This window comes from Mytilus californianus, unplaced genomic scaffold (genome assembly GCF_021869535.1).
Source record: "Mytilus californianus isolate M0D057914Y unplaced genomic scaffold, xbMytCali1.0.p SCAF_18, whole genome shotgun sequence".
Taxonomy (NCBI): Eukaryota; Metazoa; Mollusca; class Bivalvia; order Mytilida; family Mytilidae; genus Mytilus; species Mytilus californianus.
In genome coordinates, this window is record NW_026262666.1 from 6,395,023 (window position 1) to 6,416,393 (window position 21,371).

At 32.4% G+C, this 21,371-nt stretch overlaps 2 protein-coding genes across 3 annotated transcripts; one reads left to right on the top strand and one right to left on the bottom strand.

Moving 5' to 3' along the window:
* LOC127726628 (TIP41-like protein) lies at positions 1–9,967 on the top strand. 2 transcript variants are annotated; one of them, XM_052234047.1, is made up of 8 exons: positions 1–56; positions 2,055–2,180; positions 3,351–3,530; positions 4,584–4,686; positions 5,191–5,322; positions 6,856–6,951; positions 8,924–8,986; positions 9,685–9,967. In XM_052234047.1, exons 2-8 carry the CDS (start codon positions 2,056–2,058, stop codon positions 9,898–9,900), a joined length of 915 nt encoding a protein of 304 aa, XP_052090007.1. In that variant the 5' UTR covers positions 1–56; position 2,055; the 3' UTR covers positions 9,901–9,967. The 2 variants fall into 2 exon arrangements, with proteins under 2 accessions (XP_052090007.1, XP_052090008.1); XM_052234048.1 differs by lacking the exon at positions 1–56 and adding an exon at positions 123–163.
* A 7,113-nt stretch (positions 9,968–17,080) lies between these two features.
* Positions 17,081–19,368, bottom strand: LOC127726755 (zinc finger protein OZF-like). Its single transcript, XM_052234212.1, has one exon. It carries the CDS (start codon positions 19,086–19,088, stop codon positions 17,379–17,381), a length of 1,710 nt encoding a protein of 569 aa, XP_052090172.1. The 5' UTR covers positions 19,089–19,368; the 3' UTR covers positions 17,081–17,378.
* Positions 19,369–21,371: the final 2,003 nt, after the last annotated feature.

Below are 21,371 nucleotides of genomic sequence, written 5' to 3' on the forward strand. Positions count from 1 at the left end.
CCTGTTTATGGCAAACATATAAAAAGTTTTGTTTTTTTTGTTTTTTTTACAATCAGGTACACAAGTGAATATCTAGACAAACTCGCTATGTTAATTGATGAAATTTAGAAAGAGGCCTGTAGCATCTTATTTTCGGAATATGCTTGAGCCTTCGACCTAAGCGGTATCCATCGTTTTGCACGTTAAGCAAGCACATTTTTTTCACTGACAACAATCCAATAATCGTTTTGATATGAGTGGCTCTAAAACATCATAGTCAAATCTGATTTGTGACCTTTGGGGGTTTTGCAATGTCTTTTAGAGTTTCCCCTGGAACAATTTCTTTTTCACCACCTTTGACAAAACAATATTTTTTGGTATCATGATACACGGTAGGTCTTTTCACCACCGAACACATTAAAATACCATCTTAGGCATCTAACACACCTAAATATATTGTTTTCATCTTTATTTATATATTTGACTTACCTTCTGAACAAGGATGAATATGTTTATACATATATATACATAAATTAAATTATAAGAAATGATAACAAGAGAACCAAAAAGAACAGTCTTGCAGGGCTGTAGTCAGAACAGTACACTTTCAAGTCTTACATTTTTTTAAATACAATTATTGTGATAATTTCACATTAAATAAAGTGTTTTAACTTGCCATGCTTACTTGAACAATTTATTTCTAATAATTGAAAAGTAAAGACCATAAGATAATATACAATGAAATACAATGTATTAAAATCCGGAAAAAATATTGCTGGATCCGGAAGCGTTTTTTTTTTAATTTTGATTCTCAACTTTAACATCATTAATGCACATAAAAATGTGAAAAACATGACAATAGGATTAGATTTTACGTAATTTAATCGATTTTATTGTTTTATTGTGTAACATTACTGTTTTTCTTAAAGGTTAGTGGTCTTTTTGGGTGTTCGGTGGTGAAAAGACCGACCCCCATGATACATAATCTCCGGATAGTATAATCGCAAAAAACTGAATATTGAATACTGAATATTTTATATGGTTTTATACTGCTTTTATACACTTCAGAAATAATTTTGACTTGCATTTGTGTGTCTTGAATTTTTTGAAACTCTCTATTTGTATTTGCTAACTTACATGTATACACATATTTTTGTTTAAAACTTTTTTCCATTCTGCTTACCAAAAAAATGCAATTTGCAGCATTGTTGTCCCCATCATGATAATTGTACAAATAAATCTAACTAATTTTATGTTTTAAAAACTTTTGTTCCCAGTCTTATTAAAGACTTGATTGTTTTTATGCAAATAAAAAAAAACTGTCAAAAAGAAAATTCAAAATATTTTTTAACAATTCATGTGATTTAAAAGAGCCAACTTCAGCATGTTCAGCCTGACACAATCCATCAAAACATAAATATAAGTAGAAAGCCACCATTTGCAATTGGATTTTTCTACGTCTGTTTGATTTCATATTGTAGGTTAAAAATTATGTTCAAACTTGTTTTTACCTGTACAAGAATGATTTTTTAGTGGATCAAATCAGTCAACCAAATAGTTCATCCTGGTTTCACTTTCAATGTTGACATTCTTTATCTTTAATAGCTGAATACATGTGTAATCCATCTCCAGCTAAGGGATTAAATTGATGGTCACATGAATATGGGTTCAATGAGGTCAAATTATTCACTTGCAAGTTAATAATTTATCATCGATATTTTTTTGCTTATTTTAACAAAATTGAACCAAACTGGCTGTTATAAGCTAATTATTATTTCATTTAACTTTCATTAATGATTGAACAAAAAGAAATCATAGTTTGTTTTTTTCTATATCTCAAAGCCGATGCCACGTTTACAAAATGAAACTCCTTCTGTTCTATATGTCGTTAACTGCAGATTTAAGATAGGAGATTTGAATTTGTTGTTGTTTAAGTGTCCCAGTGAGATAAAAGCAGCAGCCTACAATACATTGTAGTGTTAGATCTTTTGTTTGTTTCACATTTTCCATATCGTATAGGTATGCATGAGATGAATATTTTTTTCCAATTTTATATACTGGGTATTTTTTTTCAGGATGATGGGAGGAGATAGCACTGCAGCAAAAGCTAGATCTGTTACAGAGAAATTCCAGTTTGGACCATGGCGATGTACGTCTATAAAGTCACACATTCTGAAATCTGAAGGTCCAGACCGAGAGAGGTAATGATGAAAAGATGGCCATAAATTACACAAACCTGTAGTACACTAAAAAAAAATTGAGTGATTCACTGTGAAACTCGCCACAACATAGAATGTTTGAGCTGACATGGCATTAAACTGCAATCAATCAATCAATCAGTCAGTGTAAAACATGATGAATGCTGCAAAATTTGGATTGATTGATTGATTGTTAATCTTTAACACCATTTTCCATCTTTGCCAGTTTTTATTGGTGAAGGTAGTCAAAGTACCTGGAGAGAACTACCAACCTTGGTCAAGAAAACTGACTAGATCCTAGTCAATTAAGATTGAAGTCTATTGCATCATGTGCTAATTAAAGGTGATAAACTTGTTATATTTTACATATTTGGGATATACTCAAGAGATATTTTAAAATGACTCACTCATATCGATTTTCCTCAGGTTAATATGCTGTATTATTTGGAAATCCAACTCATATAGAAAACCTACTAAAATAATAGCAATTAGAAATTAACTTTTTAACATTTTGTACCTTAAAAGAGTTGGGAGGAATTTTGTAAAATGAGCAACAAACAGATACCAATAGCTATCTATTTTATATTTTATTTTTAAAATTAAGTAGACCAGGATATAAGTTATCAATTGAAATGTTTCGATCGACACAATTTAAGCAAGAGTTCCTTCCCATTAGTTGCCATGTTGGAGGTTTAAGTCCTTCATAAATCAGACAAATGCAACTTGTTATACTGACCGCTAGTCTTTCTGAACAATTTAAATTTCTTGTAGCCTTCCTTGATTCATATAAATCAAATCAAATCAAATAATTTTATCGGTGTAAATTCCAATACAGGAATGATACCAGCTGACATTTACAAAATACAAATACAAAAATAGACAAAAATAAACAAAAACAAATATACAGAGACATATTTTCTCAATGATAAGAGACACATATTTTATATCTACATTGCGTGGAGGTGTTATTCATACTATATTATTAATTCAAGCTATTACAATATGATCTATTAATGATCTTTTTTCAGAGCTGTTTATACATGTTATACTGCATGTTTCAATTGGGTTAGTCAAATATAAAGATTATCATATTGAAACGTAACTATATGCAATGTGTTCAAACTAACTCATTTATAGATTCAGTTCTGAGTGAGTCTCTTTAATTCATTTTAGATTCGAGAGTCAATTGGAGCTCCCGCAAGTCCCTGAGATGGTGTTTGCTGATAACTTACTACGTTTAGAACATTCGGCAGGATTTGGTTTGGAGTTCAATGCCCTTGATGCTCTTAAACTAGTGGACCCTCGAAATGATTTACTCAAAGTGGCTGTTTCTGATGCTTGGAGACAGGCTAGGTTTGTTATTATTAAGTTTATCTTTGCTTTTATAGAAAAGTGTTTACTAGATGGTTAAAAAGGTAACATAAGAAGGACGTTTCAAATTGATGATTAGAACTTTACCTTGATGTTTTATTCCTTTCTTTTCTTATTGTCTATTGAACTGTAAACCAATTAAATTTTCCCTAGTAATCTATTTTTATGTCTTTTGTAATTAGAAAATGATTTTAAGATAATTCTGGGCAAATATGTCAAACTTTGAATTTTTCTTAATTAGTATATATTAACAAAAAAGAAAATCACAAAAAGTATACATTCGCAAACGACACAAAGTAAATGTATAGACATGATAGAGAGGGCTTATCACTTAAATAAGTATTCCCCTTATTAGTAGGATTATAGTACTTGATTGATTTTAGTTCTGTTACTTTCTTTGGAAAATATTATGTATGTTGCTGTACAATATAAGTCTTCATTTACTTTACAAATAATAATAAAAGTACATGTACAAACATCGAAAAAATAAGTCTTGGCAAGTGCTAGTAATTGTGGTTAATTTGATTTAAAATGTCTTTTTGTGTATTTTATACTGTGAATTCATCACTATTTGCGGGATACCAATGTTAGTAGATTTCGTGGGTATATGTGAATCATGAATTCAAATGACCAATGAATTACAAATTTTCCAAAGTCTAATCTGCAAACTTTGGCAAAACCATGAAAGAAAATATGAAAGAAAATACAAATTTCCTTTAATCCATGAAAATTGGTATACTTGAAAATGAATGAATTTACAGTATTTGCTCTCACCTGCCAACAGAACGGCCTATCACAAGTAGGTAACATGTAAAAATATTTTTTTTACACCAGGGTCAAAAGTTGGTACCAGTAATATGAAAATAGTCTATCTGATCTTCTAATCATCAGTTAGGAATGACACAGACATTAACAATGATTAAAAAAAGGAAATATGTTGTAAAAAATTATTTCAGCGACAGATTGGTATCAACCAATGTATTTGAGCTGTTTGATGTTGACAATATTAATGTGACTGGATTCATTACTTTTCAGGTCAGACTGTGAACATATCAAAGATGTAATAAAACCATTTGATTGGACATACACAACAGATTATAAAGGCTCATTGTTTGGTACAAATGAAATTCAGTTGAAGGTAAAAAAAAATGTAATGAAAAAATCTACATTTTATTTAATTTCATGGCTAAGTTTTTCTCTTGGTAGTTGTCATATGAATCACATTGTTAAATTGAGTTTAATTCTATAAAGAATCCTACCCATGTTTGTTGTTGACTTGTAAACAAAACATTGATAGGCTAACAGAATAAGGAATTTATTTGTACAGTATTGGCATTGTTGATGTACTAGTAATGTAGACAAGTAACTAAACTATATATAAAACTGAGGTCTCGATTAAATGTGAAAACTTCACAGAAATTTCAACGTTAATCCTCCATGGAAATAGGATGAAATTTTTACTTGCCAACCATTTGTATTTTTATGTAATTGCTGCGTTAGATCACTACTCAGATTTCGAATGGGGATATTCATTGTGCTGATGAAACCAAAGAGGTTTAAGTGGAGGTAAATTAGAATTGGGTAGAATATCAATTTTTGCACTCCATGTTTAAAAGTACCTGTTGACATTTTTCATTTAAAGGTAGAGCCTACAACAGAGAGAATAGATTTAGAGAAACTTAAAAAAAGAGATAAAATTATGTTCTATGAAGACATGTTATTATTTGAAGATGAGTTGGCTGACAATGGCACCTCTGAATTAAATGTTAAAATTGTAAGTATATCAGTATCATTGTTATTGTAACAAGACTTATGCGTATGATATTTATTTCTCACAATGATATTTTGTTTTATAGTATATTGCATTTCTATTTTTCAAATAAAACTTAGGAAATTTCTCAATAGATGAGGTAGCTTTACTCTTGATTGTATTCAGGGGCGGATTCAGGCGGGGGTGTGGCGGGTGTGCGCCCCCCTAAAATTTGCAAAGCATGGGTTGTCCTCAGCTTAATAAAGAATATTTCGATAATTTTACCTCAAAAATATTTAAGTTTACGCCCCCCCCCCCCCCCTAACCTAAAATCTTGGATCCGCCCCTGGTATGTTCATAAATGTAGAATGGCTGAGTCTGTTCCAGAATTAAATGCATCGGGAGCATGGAAAGCACTCTTTTAAGACCCTGATCACCCATAAAAATATTCATTTTACATATATATGTTTCTTACAAAATTTTAAAGAAAATGCAACCATCAATATTTAATTAATTTAAGTGCCTCCTGTCCCCTCCCACCCCAAAAATTTAGAACAGCCCAGGTTAATAAATATGTACAAATGTATTATAAGTATCTCTAACCTGTGCTTCAATGGGTTACTATCTTGTTATGTTGGAAGTTTTTTACTCTATATTTGTAAATGCCAATTTTATGTTGTATATTTTTTTTTTTTTTTTTATAAATAATTATTTCAAATAGATATTCAATATTCAAATGTCTAAATGTTTCTTCCTGAACATGCATGAAGAATTTGCCACTGGACATTAAACAACTAACAATCAGTCAATCCAAATGTTATTCATGCATACAAAGGATACTGTGGATTCATTGTTATTCGTACGTTGGATACCACATATTGTTGGTTTGGTGGCTACTTAAGGAAGTTTGCTCCTCTTGTTTTTGAATTTTTGCCACATATTCAGAATCCTCTGGTTTTATCCATGTAGTGTCATTAAAAACATTTCCCCGCCAACCCCTACTTTTCTTTTTATAATTTTATTATAAATAGTTTAAAAAGCCATATATGAAAATCCTATAAAATCTTTGTTATTTTTTCATAATTTTTGAAAGAAAGGGTGCCAATGTTAAATGTAAGAAAAGTCCAGAGAGAATTATTTCCTGCCAAATTTTCAATGGCTTATAGCTCTAAAACAAGCACACAAACCTACATTTTTTTCTGCTTTTTCAGTTCCTTTATTTATATACTATCAATTAATAATAGTCTTTTAAAAAGTTAGTTATTTTGAAACAGAGTAGCGAACATCCTTAAATGCAATTTTTCCTCAATCCTCAAAAATTAATACTAACAATAATAAATGATTCCAGAGGAACAGGAATTACCAATGAAACTGGGTAGTAAAACAAACAAGAAAACTGAAGTACAAAAACAGACAAATAGTGACCAACGACGTGCAGCCAGAAATAATCTCTTGGATTATATTTATGTTAATGTATTTTTGTTAAAGAATTATGCCTTCCAGTTTTTTCATTCAGTTAAATCTGGGGTTATAAATGTATATATATTTATTTTGTAGAGAATTATGCCGTCCAGTTTTTTCATTTTGTTACGATTGTTTATGAGAGTAGATGGTGTAATGATTCGTGTGAACGAGACCAGAATTTATCATGAGGTATAAGTTTCTATAATTTTGTATATACCAGTATACAATTTAGTAATTACACAATGCATATCAAAATTGTCAGCAGTTTTATTTCAACCTGGTATTTTGGGCTTTTTGTCATTGTGTAAATTTATAACAAAATTAAATTTCCAATAAGGATAATATTCAGTAAAATATATACATATTTCCAAAATAGACGGAATATTTTGCAAAATGCATGTTTACTGTATAGATAATATATTAAGGTATTACTTATTCTAATGAAACTTTGACATCACCAGTTACTTGTATTACAACTGAAGAAAAATAACTAGCATATTACATTTTAAGAACTTTTGATTAAGAACTAGAGTTATGGGACTTTAGTCATGAAGTATAAACATTACTTCAAGTGGCAAGCAGTTAATTCAGACCTGAATTTAAATTTTTTGTACTTCATATAGTGTACTGTTTTCTTCGCTTTTGAACTCTGATGGGTCCGTCATACTCTTCAACTTCATACTTTATTTGGACTTTTTTACTTTCGTGATTCCAGTCTAATGAGTCTATTGTGGACAAAAAGGGCATTTTTTAATCCTGGTATCTATGAATAGTTTATTCACACATGTTATTGAATTTGTTCATAGTAATATTTATAAGACATTTCTGAATTTTAAATTACTCATGATTAACATCAAATCTCAAAAGAAAGTGGTTTTAGCAGGGCCTAATCTAGGATTTTGAAGAGGGAGAAATGACTTCTCTTTCCATGAGAGAGAAGGGAGAAGTGGTCAACCCTTTGGAGAAGTGAGATTCCATTACCGTTTCGGTTGCATCGTGTTTTCAAGCTTATCACTAAGGAAATTGTTTTATATTCAATAAAAGATGTCCTTGCAGTTTTTTCATATGTTATTGTACACAATGTATATATAGAAAGTTCTTAATAAAAAGGTTTAGACAATATATAGTTGTTATTTATTTATTGATACCATAATGTGTTCTAAATAAAATTTGTTGATTGGGACATGAGGGAGTAGCCTAGTAATATTATCAAGATTAAGATGCATTAAATTCATGTGCATCTGCCTCAATTTGTTTTTAAAACTCCAGAAAAATATGATGAATTTCACATGACTGGGAATTTAATTTATATCACCACTTGTCATTGTTTTGTAAAACATTATTGAATGTCCAGGACATTTATGTTAGTTGTAGTAAATTGAGATTATCGTTAAAGATTGTAAGTCTATAAATGAAAATATCTTTATTCTCAAGTTAATTATCCGATAAAGAGCTAATTTCTATCATTTTAAAAAAAATATCATCCATATCAACGAAGTGGTCATGAGAATAAATCCACTGCTGATCACAATCTGGTCGAGTGTCGTACGTTTGCAATCACATTATCCATCAGCTGTCTTTCTACCTTTTATATTTCAATTTTTATTCAATGAATATAATAAATCTACCGTTAATTCCCACCCTTTCTTACCGAATAGTAAAATTGATCGACTCGTGTAGGTAATAAAAATAAAACAAATCAGCTGAGTGATTACGCAACATCCTGAGATGAAAATCATCGTAAAACGATAACTTAAACAGACGGTCAGTTTTCCGTTTGAACAGTTTTGAAAGTTATATCCGAGGATGTTCAAAGTCGCCGTTGTATTTATTTAATTTGAACGTTTACAGTATTAGTCCTGGGTCGTTTCGAAAATCTCGATTTTCCTTGTCAGCCGCCATTTTTTTACCTGTGAGACTTGTCAATCACAAGTTGTCTCCCTTTTACCGATTTTGATAGCGATTTGACTTCGCTATGAAGTCAGTCGGCCGGCGAGATTTAGCAATTTTCAAAATTCTTTGGCAACTTAAATCGTCATTTCGCCGGCAAGATTATGGCCTGGGTTTTAGAAATTGTTGTTTACCATATTTGTTGGAGAACTTTTTGTTCACCATATTTTTGAGAACATTTGGATCACCGTTTTTGTTTCTTACATTACAGGTTGATCAAGATTACATTTTAAGAGAATATTCCAGTAGAGATAATCAGATTAAAGATTTAAAGGTAAATTATAGTGTTACAGGTTGCTCCCAAGCCATTATTTACTTATGATACCTAACCTGTTGATTAGGTGATAGTATATTTGCCTAGAGTGAGGAGTTACTGGGTCTGATCCCTAGCTTAGTCAAACTTAAGTCTTTGATATTAAAATGCTAATAGATAATTTTCAAACAAAGGCAAATAAAGGGTGTTTGTATAAAACACAACAGCAACCCAACAATATGTACATTCTCATTCAGTCCCTTTTTTGGATGAAAACTGTCATTATGAATATTGATATGTAGAGATTTAGGAAAACAGTCAGTTCACAGATAAACTGCCTCTGTGATCCTGTGGTAGTGTGTTTGCCTCAAGTGAGGGAGGTCATGGGTTCAAATCCTGGTGATTCAAACCAAAACTTTAAAATTAGTATTTGCTGCTTCTCTGCTAAGTATGTGTCATTAAGGAGTAAGAGCAAGGACTGGTCAGCTCTGAGTCGAAATAATGTGTCTGGGTAGAGTGACATGTCTTTCTGTGGACTGTTACCTTGTGTACAAGCATGTTAAAAAAATCCTGCATTGTCTCGGTCAAGTACAATAGGGTTATTCATATTTCATTAACATGTTCTCATCCTGAATATGAATTTAGGTTGACCCTGAAATATTTGCCATTAGATCTATAATAAGCAATTAACAATCAATCAGTTTATATATTTATTTCAGGTTTCACCTCATCTATTGACAGAACCTAATGAAATTGTGAAGCATTTGACAATAAGAAAAGAAGAATTTCATAAACTCATATTTCCTGTGATAAATAATCTAAGTGACTTTACAAAGCAATCTTTATCGCCTGATAGACAGGATCCATCTCAGTCTACAGTAACAAAATCACAGAATACAAATAACACAACATCTGGTGGCAGTGGTGAGAGTTGAAGACAGGATGGACCTATAAATCTAACAGTGCTTATTTGATGCTTAATTAAAATGTGATTTCATAAAATCTTATTTGTTCTTATAAAACAAAACTATAATCAGCTGTCATACAGGTGGAAGGTTAAGCTAACTATTAAACCAGGTTTAACCGTACATTTTACTCGGAAAATGTCTGTAGGCTGCACCATGTTAGGAATATGGCAGTTGTTTTTCACTTGTGCGGTTGATTGATATCGTCAATTGATGACGACTTTGATGTTTACATTGACAACAGCACATGGGCTCTTAGTTTCACTCTACTTTGCTGAGAAAGGAAATTATCAGTCATTAAGGTCAAGTGAAAATTTGGTAGAATAGCAATAATCCAACATCCCTATTACATAATAAACCTTTTAATACATTTTTAAATGACCACTTAATTGTAATTATGATTTTGATTAAGTGTAAATTTTACATACTATAAAATAACATAGCAAAATCAATAACTAATGGAAACAGTAACATGTCAGGATCTTTTCTCTATCTATTTAGGGGGCCTCGGTGGCCAAGTGGTCTAAGTAGTTACTGTAAATTCAGAAATTATTGCGAGGTTTTTATTAATGCGAATAATGCGACTGTATGAGTATCGCAATAATAAAAACTCGCATTCTGATAACTTAAACATAGATCTGTATGCAGATTTTCGAAATCGCAATAATTAAACTCGCATTTTTGTCTATTCTTGAAAAATCGCAATAATAAATGCACGCAATAATTTCTGAATTTACAGTACTACTGTAATCACTAGCCAGTCAACACTGAGGTTGTGAGTTCGAACCCTGCTCATGTGGGTGCACTCGACACCAATCTTAATTGACTAGGATTGTCAGTTTTCCTATCGAATGTCGGTGGTTTTCTCCGGGCACTCCGGCTTCCTCCACCAATAAAAACTGGCCGCCACGAAATAGCCCAAAAGCGGTGCTTAAAAGTGGCGTTAAAACACCAAAAATCAAAATCAAATCTATCTATTCATCAGACAAATCCAGCCTAGATGAAGGGCTCAGAATGAAATCTTTTTAATTTTGTATGTTTTTAAAAAAAAGTTTTTTTCCAGTCCATCTCTAAAAATCAAGGTAACATTGTAAAACTATGTTTGAAACTGGTGCGCTTTAAAATTAATATTGCATAGGTCCATCTTCAAAACACTTATTTTTGTAAACATAGTAAAAACAACTAATTTAAGGGGGTAGACCTTGTTTCAGGGAGATAACTCTTTAAATTATCAGTATGTTTGTGTCAACCATTTTCATAAATATTAATCTTCTAGGTTACACAGATTATTTCCAATCTCTTTCAGGAAAAAGTTAAAATACATTGATGAAACTTGACATTTACAACCTCATGAATGATTTAAAGAGTTATCTCCCTGTACAAAGGTCTACTCCCTTAAGTGACCTGTAAAGCCATTAAATACACAATTTAATTAAACCATCCAATTATCACCTATAATGGGTTTATTCTTTGAATAATTACATCATTTGATCTGCTGAAAAAAGGGTGCCACGACATTATACAGTTAAAAATGTTTGCATTCAAGGAATAGTGTCTGGTTAACATTAAGTGTAGTCAAAACAAACAGTAATTATAATTTGTGTAGGTAAGCTTAGCCTTCTAATGAAAATTCAAGGAAATCTTACCATTCTTCTGTTTGTTTGAAATGAGGAAATAATTGTTTTGGAGAGATTGATAAAAAAGATTGAGCTTAGAAACAAGATCAGGGGCGGGTCCAGGTGAGGGCGTAATGGGGGGTACCCCACCCCCCCACCTTTTAAAAAAAAAAAAAAAAACACTATCGTGACCTGCTAATATTGTATTGAATATTGAGAGTCCGTCAGTATTTCTGTGTTCATTTTAGGTTTTTCGTTACGGTACATTTATACTAGTAACATGTTTATTTGGTATAGCATTTTTACTTCCCATCTGGGTAGCCTTTGGTAGTATCATATTATCCATTACTGAGTAACTAAGTGACATTGACCTACATTTTGCCATGAAGTTCAAGCTCCATATTTATTTATGTACCATATACCACCTATCAGAACTAGACTAGGACTATTAAAATGTTAAGTAACGCCTTATACCCTAGAATTTGGAATTTCTCGTTATTGGTCTATTGCTTTTAAGATCCTTCCAATCATTTTAATAGCCTATACCATCTACAATTAATGGAGAGAATTCGGCATAAAAAATGTCAAACCCTGACACCTTGACTATAAAATATATGTGCTCCAAGTCTGGAACCATTACATGTTTATGTTTTTTAGCAAAAAAAAAAGGTCCAAAAATTTGTTCGCTGAAATATCATAGAAACGCCCCTGAAGTTTGCTTTTAGTCTTCTTCCAACAGACACAAAAACTGAAGTCAAGTGTCCTTTTGAGTTCCCTGTGCTTGAAGACTCCTTTAAACATCTCTTTGAGGGCACAGGACCCATATTAAATAATGATAATATTGGTCTTCTTCCAACGTACACTAAAACCCTTTCCAAAGTCAGGTGTCCTTTTGAGCTCCCTGTGCTTGAAGACTCCTTGCAACAACTCTTTGAGGGGGCTGTATTACACCATAATAATATTGCAAAATACCAATTTTATGTATTGTTGATATATTCTCGTCCTGAATTTACATGTAATATTTGCCACTGGACTTTAAGTAACCAACAATCAATCATTAACATGATAGATATCTTAGTCTTTAACAAAGTATAGTACATAAAATACAATACTTTAGCAGTCAGAGATATAACTCTATAGGGTTATTACAGAAAATAACTTGCGTGTGTTATTACAGATACTTTCATGAGTTGTCTACTCTTTATTCCTTAAATTTTCTGAATCTGTAATAACATATGTTTGTTATTTGTAAAATAAATCAAAAATATTTTAATTTATAGTGGGCTCTAGGGAACTCTAGAGACTTTGCGCAGAAACTAAATGCATAGCCTTGATAACTAATTTTTTAATTAAAATAATACATTTTTGATTAACCATGGTAAATCAATGAGACGAGGCTTTTAAGGGATAAACTAAGCTGTAATAACAAGGCTTAGTTATTAAAGGAATGTAACTTATTATATGAGACACTTGGGAATTACTGGGAAGCTTGCGCAGAACCTTATTACATGCTCTGGTCATTATTTCTTACATTAAATTAAAATACATTGTAATTAAGCATGATTTATGTCAGAGCAAATGCTTTGGAGTGATATAGAGAAACTGTGATAACACCCTTTAGTTATTCCAGGCATATTTTTTCTGTAATAAGATAGGTGTACTAAGCAAGATTGGCAAACTATGAACTGTTATATCTTTCTATAGTTAAGTATACATAAAGACAATAGTAATATCAATAGAACTTGTATACATTTTCACTAAACTAATGATGTATATTGTCCCTTTGAAACATGTAACATACATATGTTATCACAGTTCTTTGATTTTTTAGTCCACAATAACAAATGTATGTTATTTTTCTGTAATAACCCTATAGAGTTAGGGGACGACCATTTGATATTCTGGGGGGGGCCAGGAGGATTTGTTTTTGATCGGTTATTTATTTTTGTAAACTAAGAGGACAGATTATCTATTTTCTGCACTGTTGAAGCAAGATTTTTCATTTTCATTAAAGCAAGGGACTGATTATTTATTTTCACAACTATATTTATAATATTTGAAAACATACAATTTTTAAATTCATTTTTTATTATAAATTATACATGAATAGTCCAATCATAATGTACCATTTAATCAGAATTAATCATCATCATCTGTAGAAATGAATCTTCTGAATTCCCAACTGCATATACATGTATTGCATACATACAAGATATTAAAGATTGGCTGTAATTAGCGTCTTTTAAGTATTCCAATTGATTTATGCCGAGCGGAGCGAGGCTAAAAAAAATTTGAAGGGTTTTGGAGCCGCTGAAGTCCCCAAGTTGCTATAGAACTAATTATGCAAAATGTGTTTCCCATACCCTTTATTAATCTGAAAATGAAGGTTCTGTTTTAATAATTTTTTGACAAATTTTGGTCTCAAAGCAACATGTATAGATTCAGTGTAAGACTTAAGTTTTTAGGAACAACATCAAAAGACAAAGATAAAGCAAAAATTTAATTCACATAGTTAAGTATGTGGCTGCTGTTTTTTTTAAACTCTTGATCAAGTTAATAACAAAATTACTAAATTACAAAAGGAATGCAACACTAACAGAATACAGAAGGCAATCAATGAACAAAAGACAAATAAATAAGAAACATTGATCCCCAAAAAACAGGAGCTACGTCTGAGGGAGAACAGAACTTGCTTCTTGCCGCAAAAACAATTTGATATGAAGACAAGCTTTTGGTTTTGAAATTTCCTACATGAGGCATTTGCCTGAATGTAGTTACTGCCATATGTAATAAAAGTGAGTTAAGTGTTCCTGAGACAATATACCTCAAGTTAAATGAAACCCATTTTTCAGACATTTCAAGTATTTTAAATAATATTTATACTTTTATTATTCAAAGATTTGGGAAGTGATTCCCGATTTTTTTTTGAAAAAAAAGTTGAATTTTAGGAAGAATCTGGTGCAATCTCATGCTCTCAAATAGACCTGCCGAGTTATTTATTTTTAATACATTGCAAGTCAGGTTATTTATTTTCAAACTACCACAGAACAAACCATTTATTTTTGTGATTATCAAGGCTGAGTTATTTATTTTCAAAATCCTCCTGGCCCCCCCCCAGAATATCAAATGGTCGTCCCCTTATATCCCTGACTGTTTAGGGGGAAAAAAGAGTATTGGTAAATACAGAAGAGTAGATATTTATAAGGTTCTGTTCTATCTAGGTCAGTGGCCTCGGTGGCCAAGTGGTCTAAGCCACTGAGTAACTACTGTAATCGATAGCCAGTCAACACTGAGGTTGTCAGTTCGAACCCCGCTCGTGTGGGTGCACTCGACTCATATCTTAATTGACTAGGGTTGTCAGTTTCCCTATTGAAGGTCGGTGGTTTCCTCCACTAATAAAAACTGGCCGCCACGAAATAGCCCAAAAGTGGCGTTAAAACACCAACAATCAATCAATCAATCTATCTAGGTCAGACATTAAAACTAAAACGAATTTCAGAAAATACAAGAACTTGTAGTAGTGACGACTTTGTTTTACATATATTCAAGGGACATTGTCACTTGCTATCATTTCGATTCACTCCTATTTGTCTTCAAAAAAGATTTCAATTATATAGTGTAAAATCAATATAAAATTTTATCTATGAACTGGTGTAAGTGTATTCTATTTTTTTTGGGTGCAAAATGATACACGGTTTTCTAAGACCTAGTGGCATAAACAAATTATTGGTGCAAATGAGTTGTGGCACATACGGTCTCATTTTTACGTTAACAGATGTCGCCCCTAATAATCATGTAAACATGCAAGCCCAAAGATATACATAACTATAGGGGGAAAAGTACCAAAATACCAAAGCCCATGTCAGAATCACTTACAATTTAAGCACACATATATTTAATATTTACAAAATGAATGGTCATAATTCACAAATATTACATTTTTGTCTGCGACAAAAGTTACGGGAAGCGAGACATAGGGATTGCTAATCAGGTGACGGTGACGGCTGCGGTGGTGGCGTCAACAATTGTAAGTTTTCTGCTTAAGTTAGTTTGATACGAATTACGATAGATCATTGATATCTAATACAAAGTTGCATTACTATCAGTATATATCAGCAAGACAACTATTTCTAGCAGTGGCGGATCTAGAAAACTTTATAAGAGGGGGCCTGCTGACTGCCTAAGAGGGGGGGGGGGGGGCACTCTATTCATATTTCAGTGATTCCCTGTATATTGCACCTAAATTATCCGACCTTAAATCCGCCTCTGTTTAGGCCCCTAAGTCATGCTCCAGCAACGTTGAACTAGCAATTTGCAATGTTAAGTTTTCTGCTTAAGTAAGTTTGATAGGAACTACTTTTGATAAATTATTGATATTTAATATGAAGTTGCATTAATACTATCAGTACATATCAGTTTGATGAATATTTTGAGGCTCTGGCCCCTAGGACATGGTCTAGTGACTTTGGAATGATAAGCAATTTGCAATGTTAAGTTTTCTGATTAAGTTAGTTTGATAGGAACTACTTGTGATAAATCATTGATATTAAATATGAAGTTGCATTAATACTATCAGTACATATCAGTTTGATGAATATTTTGAGGCTCTTGCCCCTAGGACATTGTCTTGTGACTTTGAATTTATAAGCAATTTTCAATGTTAAGTTTTCTGCTTGAGCTAGATTGACAGGATCTACTTGTGATAGATCAATTACATTTGGTATGAAGTTGCATTACTTTCAATGCACATCAGTGTGACAACTATTTTGAGGTTCTGCTCCCTAGGACATGGTTCAGTGACTCAATTAATTAGCAATTTTAAGTTTTCTGCTAAAGTAAAGTTAGTTGATGTGAACTTCTTGTCACAGACCAAATATTTTTTCTGTAAAGTTGCAATATTATCAGTTTGACGACTAGTTTGAGGCCCTGCCCCTTAGACCATGGTCAAGTTACTTACAATCAATTAACAATTGTCCATGTTAAATTTTCTGCTTAAGTTAATTTGATACAGAAGGAACTTCTAACAATAGACAATAGTTTCTTTAAGTTACATCGTCGTTTGTACATACCTGTTTGTTAAACATTTCGAAGTCCTTCCCACTAGCTGGTCTACCCATGTAACGATTTTGAATTAATAATAAATTAGCAATGTTGCTGTCCGTCAGAGACATATGTACACATGTTAAAATTGAGAATGACCAAAAAACATTATCTAGAGCAAAATTTTGAAAATATTTTCCGTATATTACTGATAAATGGACTTAGTTTTTTTTACAGTTAACACGTAGTATTGGGTATTGTGAAAAGGTAAAAATTATCATGTACTTTTATAATATCACTTATTTCCATTAAAAAATTTAAAAAAATCAGAACAGATTGGTACAATCAGGAAAATGAAATGAAAACAAAAAATAAGTGAAACATAAACAAGGATTTGTATTGTAAGACTATACAAATCCTAGAACAAAATAATGAAATCATTAGTTGCATTTATAGATTTTTTTAAATTACCTAAATAAACTATTATTTAAATAAACTGTTGACACAGAGTTATGTCTCGGCTGTCGGAATAACATTCAGAAAAAGACTGATATTAAGGTATATATAGGTTTTTTTTTCTGAGACAAGTGCCTGTGCAGAAAAGAAACAAAAGAAACAAAATGACAATGATATGTTTATACAAATTAAGTATTTCGTTATCTCGTAAGTACTACATTAAAATCTAGTGTCTAGTATTTACAAAAAAAAAAATAATAATAGGGGTAACAAATCCAATGACTTTTTTTCCATATCGGCTCATTACATGTTAGATCATTTCAACAAATAATTGTTTCAACTATGTGTAGATTTTTTATGTCTTCGTTCATGCGTTTTCAAGTATTTCGTTGTTCCGAAGCTTTTATGACAAATAGTACACTTGTATGGCTTTTCTCCAGTATGTGTAAAAATGTGTGCTTCTAAGGAATGTGTAGTCACGAAAGCTTCATCACATAAATGACACTTGTGACGTTTATTTCCATGATCACCAGAATGAGCTCTTTCGTGTTTTCGTAAGCCAGGTCTGGAAATAAACTCCTTTTGACAAAAAGAACAAAAGTATGACTTCCTGTATTCCTCATGAGTTTTCATGTGATTCTTCAAACATTTGGGTGACTTGAGACCTCTACCACATATTGAACAAATATATGGGTTTTGTCCATTGTGACCGATTACATGGGTTTCCAAGACACTCGCCTTTGTAAATTCCTTATTGCAAACTTTGCAGATATGTCGCTCTTTGTTGTGGGTCTTCTCGTGTTTAAGCATAATTTGCTTTCTACCGAAATCTTTGCCACAAACTGAACACTTATAAGGCTTGGCTCCTTTGTGTATAACATCGATGTGGATTTTCAAGGTCGTTCTCGCGCTGAACGATTTATCACACACTGTACAGAAATAATAAGGTATATCGCCAGTGTAGATACGTTTGTGCATGTTTAAGTCCGTTCTACACTTGAATGTTTTATTGCATAGTGAACACGAGAAAGGTCTCTCACCGGAATGTGTTCTCATGACGTGGATTGTTAAATCATATCTTCCTCTAAAATCTTTCTCACAAGTTGAACATGTATATGTTTTCAAATCTCCACTATGTACCCTTTCGTGTAATCTTAAACTTGACGACTTTTTATATCTTTTTCCACAAAGAGTACACACAAAAGGCTTTTCGTCGCCATACAGTTTTAGGTGTTTTTGTAAATATAAAGTTTTTTGGACGCCTTTATGTATCACGGTACCAAAGGCAGGTTTATGAACATGAATTTGTTCGTGTCGTCTCAGATGGCTCTTGTCGATAAAGTCTTTTCCGCATACAGAACAACTAAATGGCTTTTCGCCACTGTGTATCTTTTTGTGGCTCGCCAATGTGTCTCTACTTTTAAAAAGTTTACTGCAAATATCGCATGGAAATGGTTTTAAATCTGAATGTGTAGCTTTATGCCTTATGTAGCAAGACTTGCGAAGGAATTCTTTTTTACAAATAGAACACTGATAGAATTTCTCCCCCGTATGTATTCGTCGATGTTCGATCATGTTCGATGATGCAGCGAATGTTTTATTGCACACGGGACAAGTTTTCCGCTCACCAGTATGTATTAGTTGATGACGGAACAAATTCGACTTATTCAGAAATTGTTTAAAACATACCTGACAAGAATGCGGTTTTATACCCATGTGTGTTTTTTCATGCTGTCTTAATTGTGATGGGGCCTGAAATTCTTTATCACAAATAGAACATCTATTTCTCTTCTGAGTTTTCGATGTTTTGTATAGGCTTTCCTTTTTACTCGAGATTTCTCCGTCGGTTAAACTACTTTCCTTTTTACTCGAGACTTCTCCGTCGGTTAAATTACTTTCCTTTTTACTCGAGGCATCTCCGTCGATTCCATTGCTTTCATTTTTACTCGAGACTTCTCCGTCGGATTCCTTGCTTTCGTCTCTCTTTGACAATTTGTCCTTTTCCATTTCGTCGCTTTTATGCGCTGTTATCTCTTCATTCGTCATTCCTTTACACTACTTGATATTTCAATTGCCGAATTTTCTTCCTCTGCTTGTCTTCATTCGTTATTAATCGTTTTTATTTCTCCAATATTTTCAGATGTGTCCTCATTTCGCTTTTTTATTTCATGAAATATTTCACCCTCACTTTCGGTATTATTTTCCATCAATTCACTACTTCTTCTTATATATCTCCTGTTCTAAGTGATCCTTGTTTCAATTGTTTGTAATTTTGTTCCCAACTATACTTGACTATAGTAATATCTGCTATTTTATTTCATTGTTCTTGTGCTGTATTCTTCTTTCAATTCATGCATGGCATGATCATGATGATCAACCTGTGAATTTATTGAAATAATATTATATTAAAAAAATATATTTTATCATATTGTTGTAAAAAAAACCAGACTCAAGCTAGCGACCAATTCTAGCGACCAATCAAGCTAGCGACCAATTCTAGCGACCACTAAAGAACACAATGAGAATCAACTTGTCTAAGAATCATTATGTGGTATATGAGAAAACTACAAAACCACATTATGAAACAACGTTCTGTTAAAAAGAAAATCTATCTACCAGTACGGTATATATATTGTTTTTTAACGTTTAAACGACCAGAAATGTCCATCAAATTAAGGGAGAAGGGACACTACAATACGAATGACGTCTGTAGCTGAATGCACTAACTAGTTTGGTTGCTAAATGGCTGCATCAATATCAATGAGTAAAATATAACGTGCCAAAAAAACGTAAAAGTCAAAACAATTTAATACAATAGAAAAACAAAGGATATGGGGTATCCCTCCATGACACAAAATCAGTAAATGCACAGCGAAAAACACACAAAAAGCTAAGGAACATTCTTTGTTAACGAACTATTTTTATTCCCCTACATTCGAACACATACTATATGTTATCATATATGTATTTATATAAATAAAGGTGCGCCCCTCTCCGGAGTTTATTCTATCGGGAGAAGGACTAGTTGGGAAATAAAGTAATCCATATTTTGACGTCTTCTTTACGTTTTCTCTGTTTTCCAAACTCTAAACCGAGATCGCAAAGATAAATTAATTATTGTAAACAAAATATTAAAAACGGAGCGTATATCCTTCAAGCACATAATGGCTATACAATAGTACTTTGCGGTTTAGAAATCAGAATAAAAAGCTAAAGAGTTTTTAGAATTTGAATAATAAAAAAAAAAAAAAAACAAGAGTGTTTGTTTATGATGATTTGCTCGCAAAATCGTTTTCAATATTCAGTGAACCGTAAATAATTTAAAAAGTACATATTTTAATGAACATGTGTACCTAGTTTCAAGTTGATCTGACTACAACGTCATCTTAGACTAGATTCAACACAAACGTCATTCTAATGATGTATGAATGGACGGACAAACGGACAAACGAATTAACGAACGAACACAAAAACCAGATAATATTATGGGTTTTACTGTCGTAGGCGGAGCATAGAATAACTATTCACTTAAACTTGTTCCTTTGTTCAAATAAAAGAAATAAGGAAAATATTATGTGCGAAAGAATAACTATATACTGGCTTTCCATACACTCGGCATCCTCAAATATCCTTTATTTTCTAGAAAAGGAACTTTTAATGTCTATTCCCTATACTGAAAATGAAAACATACAAAATAACAAACTGTAAGAGTACATTTCATGCCCACAAACAATATTTTGAATTGAAAGTTTACGTGCACTATTTTGTACGGCATGCATCCTTACTTAAAAGAAATGTAAAGATTTTTTTGTTTAAAAAAAAACCCGTACACTTTGAATTTCAACTTTGAACCCCTTCAATTCCCAGAAGGTCCTAACCCTCAAAAAATCATTTCAGTGGGTCCTGCTCTGATTCATTACCTTTCATTTGAGCTATGTCCGATGTCGAACTTTGCCGTACGGAGCTGGCGAGACTTGCCGAAAGAATGTACGGTGGACATGTAAAAAAAAAAATAATACCAACTTTGAACCCCTTCAATTCCCAGAAGGTCCTAACCCCCAAAAAATCATTTCAGTGGGTCCTGCTCTGATTCATTACCTTTCATTTGAGCTATGTCCGATGTCGAACTTTGCCGTACGGAGCTGGCGAGACTTGCCGAAAGAATGTACGGTGGACATGTAAAAAAAATAATAATACCAACTTTGAACCCCTTCAATTCCCAGAAGGTCCTAACCCCCAAAAAATCATTTCAGTGGGTCCTGCTCTGATTCATTACCTTTCATTTGAGCTATGTCCGATGTCGAACTTTGCCGTACGGAGCTGGCGAGA

Bases quoted from the DNA above. Each gene is read 5' to 3' on its own strand.
- LOC127726755 (XM_052234212.1), bottom strand. From the start codon at position 19,088: ATGACGAATGAAGAGATAACAGCGCATAAAAGCGACGAAATGGAAAAG.
- LOC127726628 (XM_052234047.1), top strand. From the start codon at position 2,056: ATGATGGGAGGAGATAGCACTGCAGCAAAAGCTAGATCTGTTACAGAG. The intron at 3,531-4,583 runs GTTTGTTATTAT...ATTACTTTTCAG, and splicing joins GATGCTTGGAGACAGGCTAG to GTCAGACTGTGAACATATCA. The intron at 4,687-5,190 runs GTAAAAAAAAAT...TTTCATTTAAAG, and splicing joins CAAATGAAATTCAGTTGAAG to GTAGAGCCTACAACAGAGAG.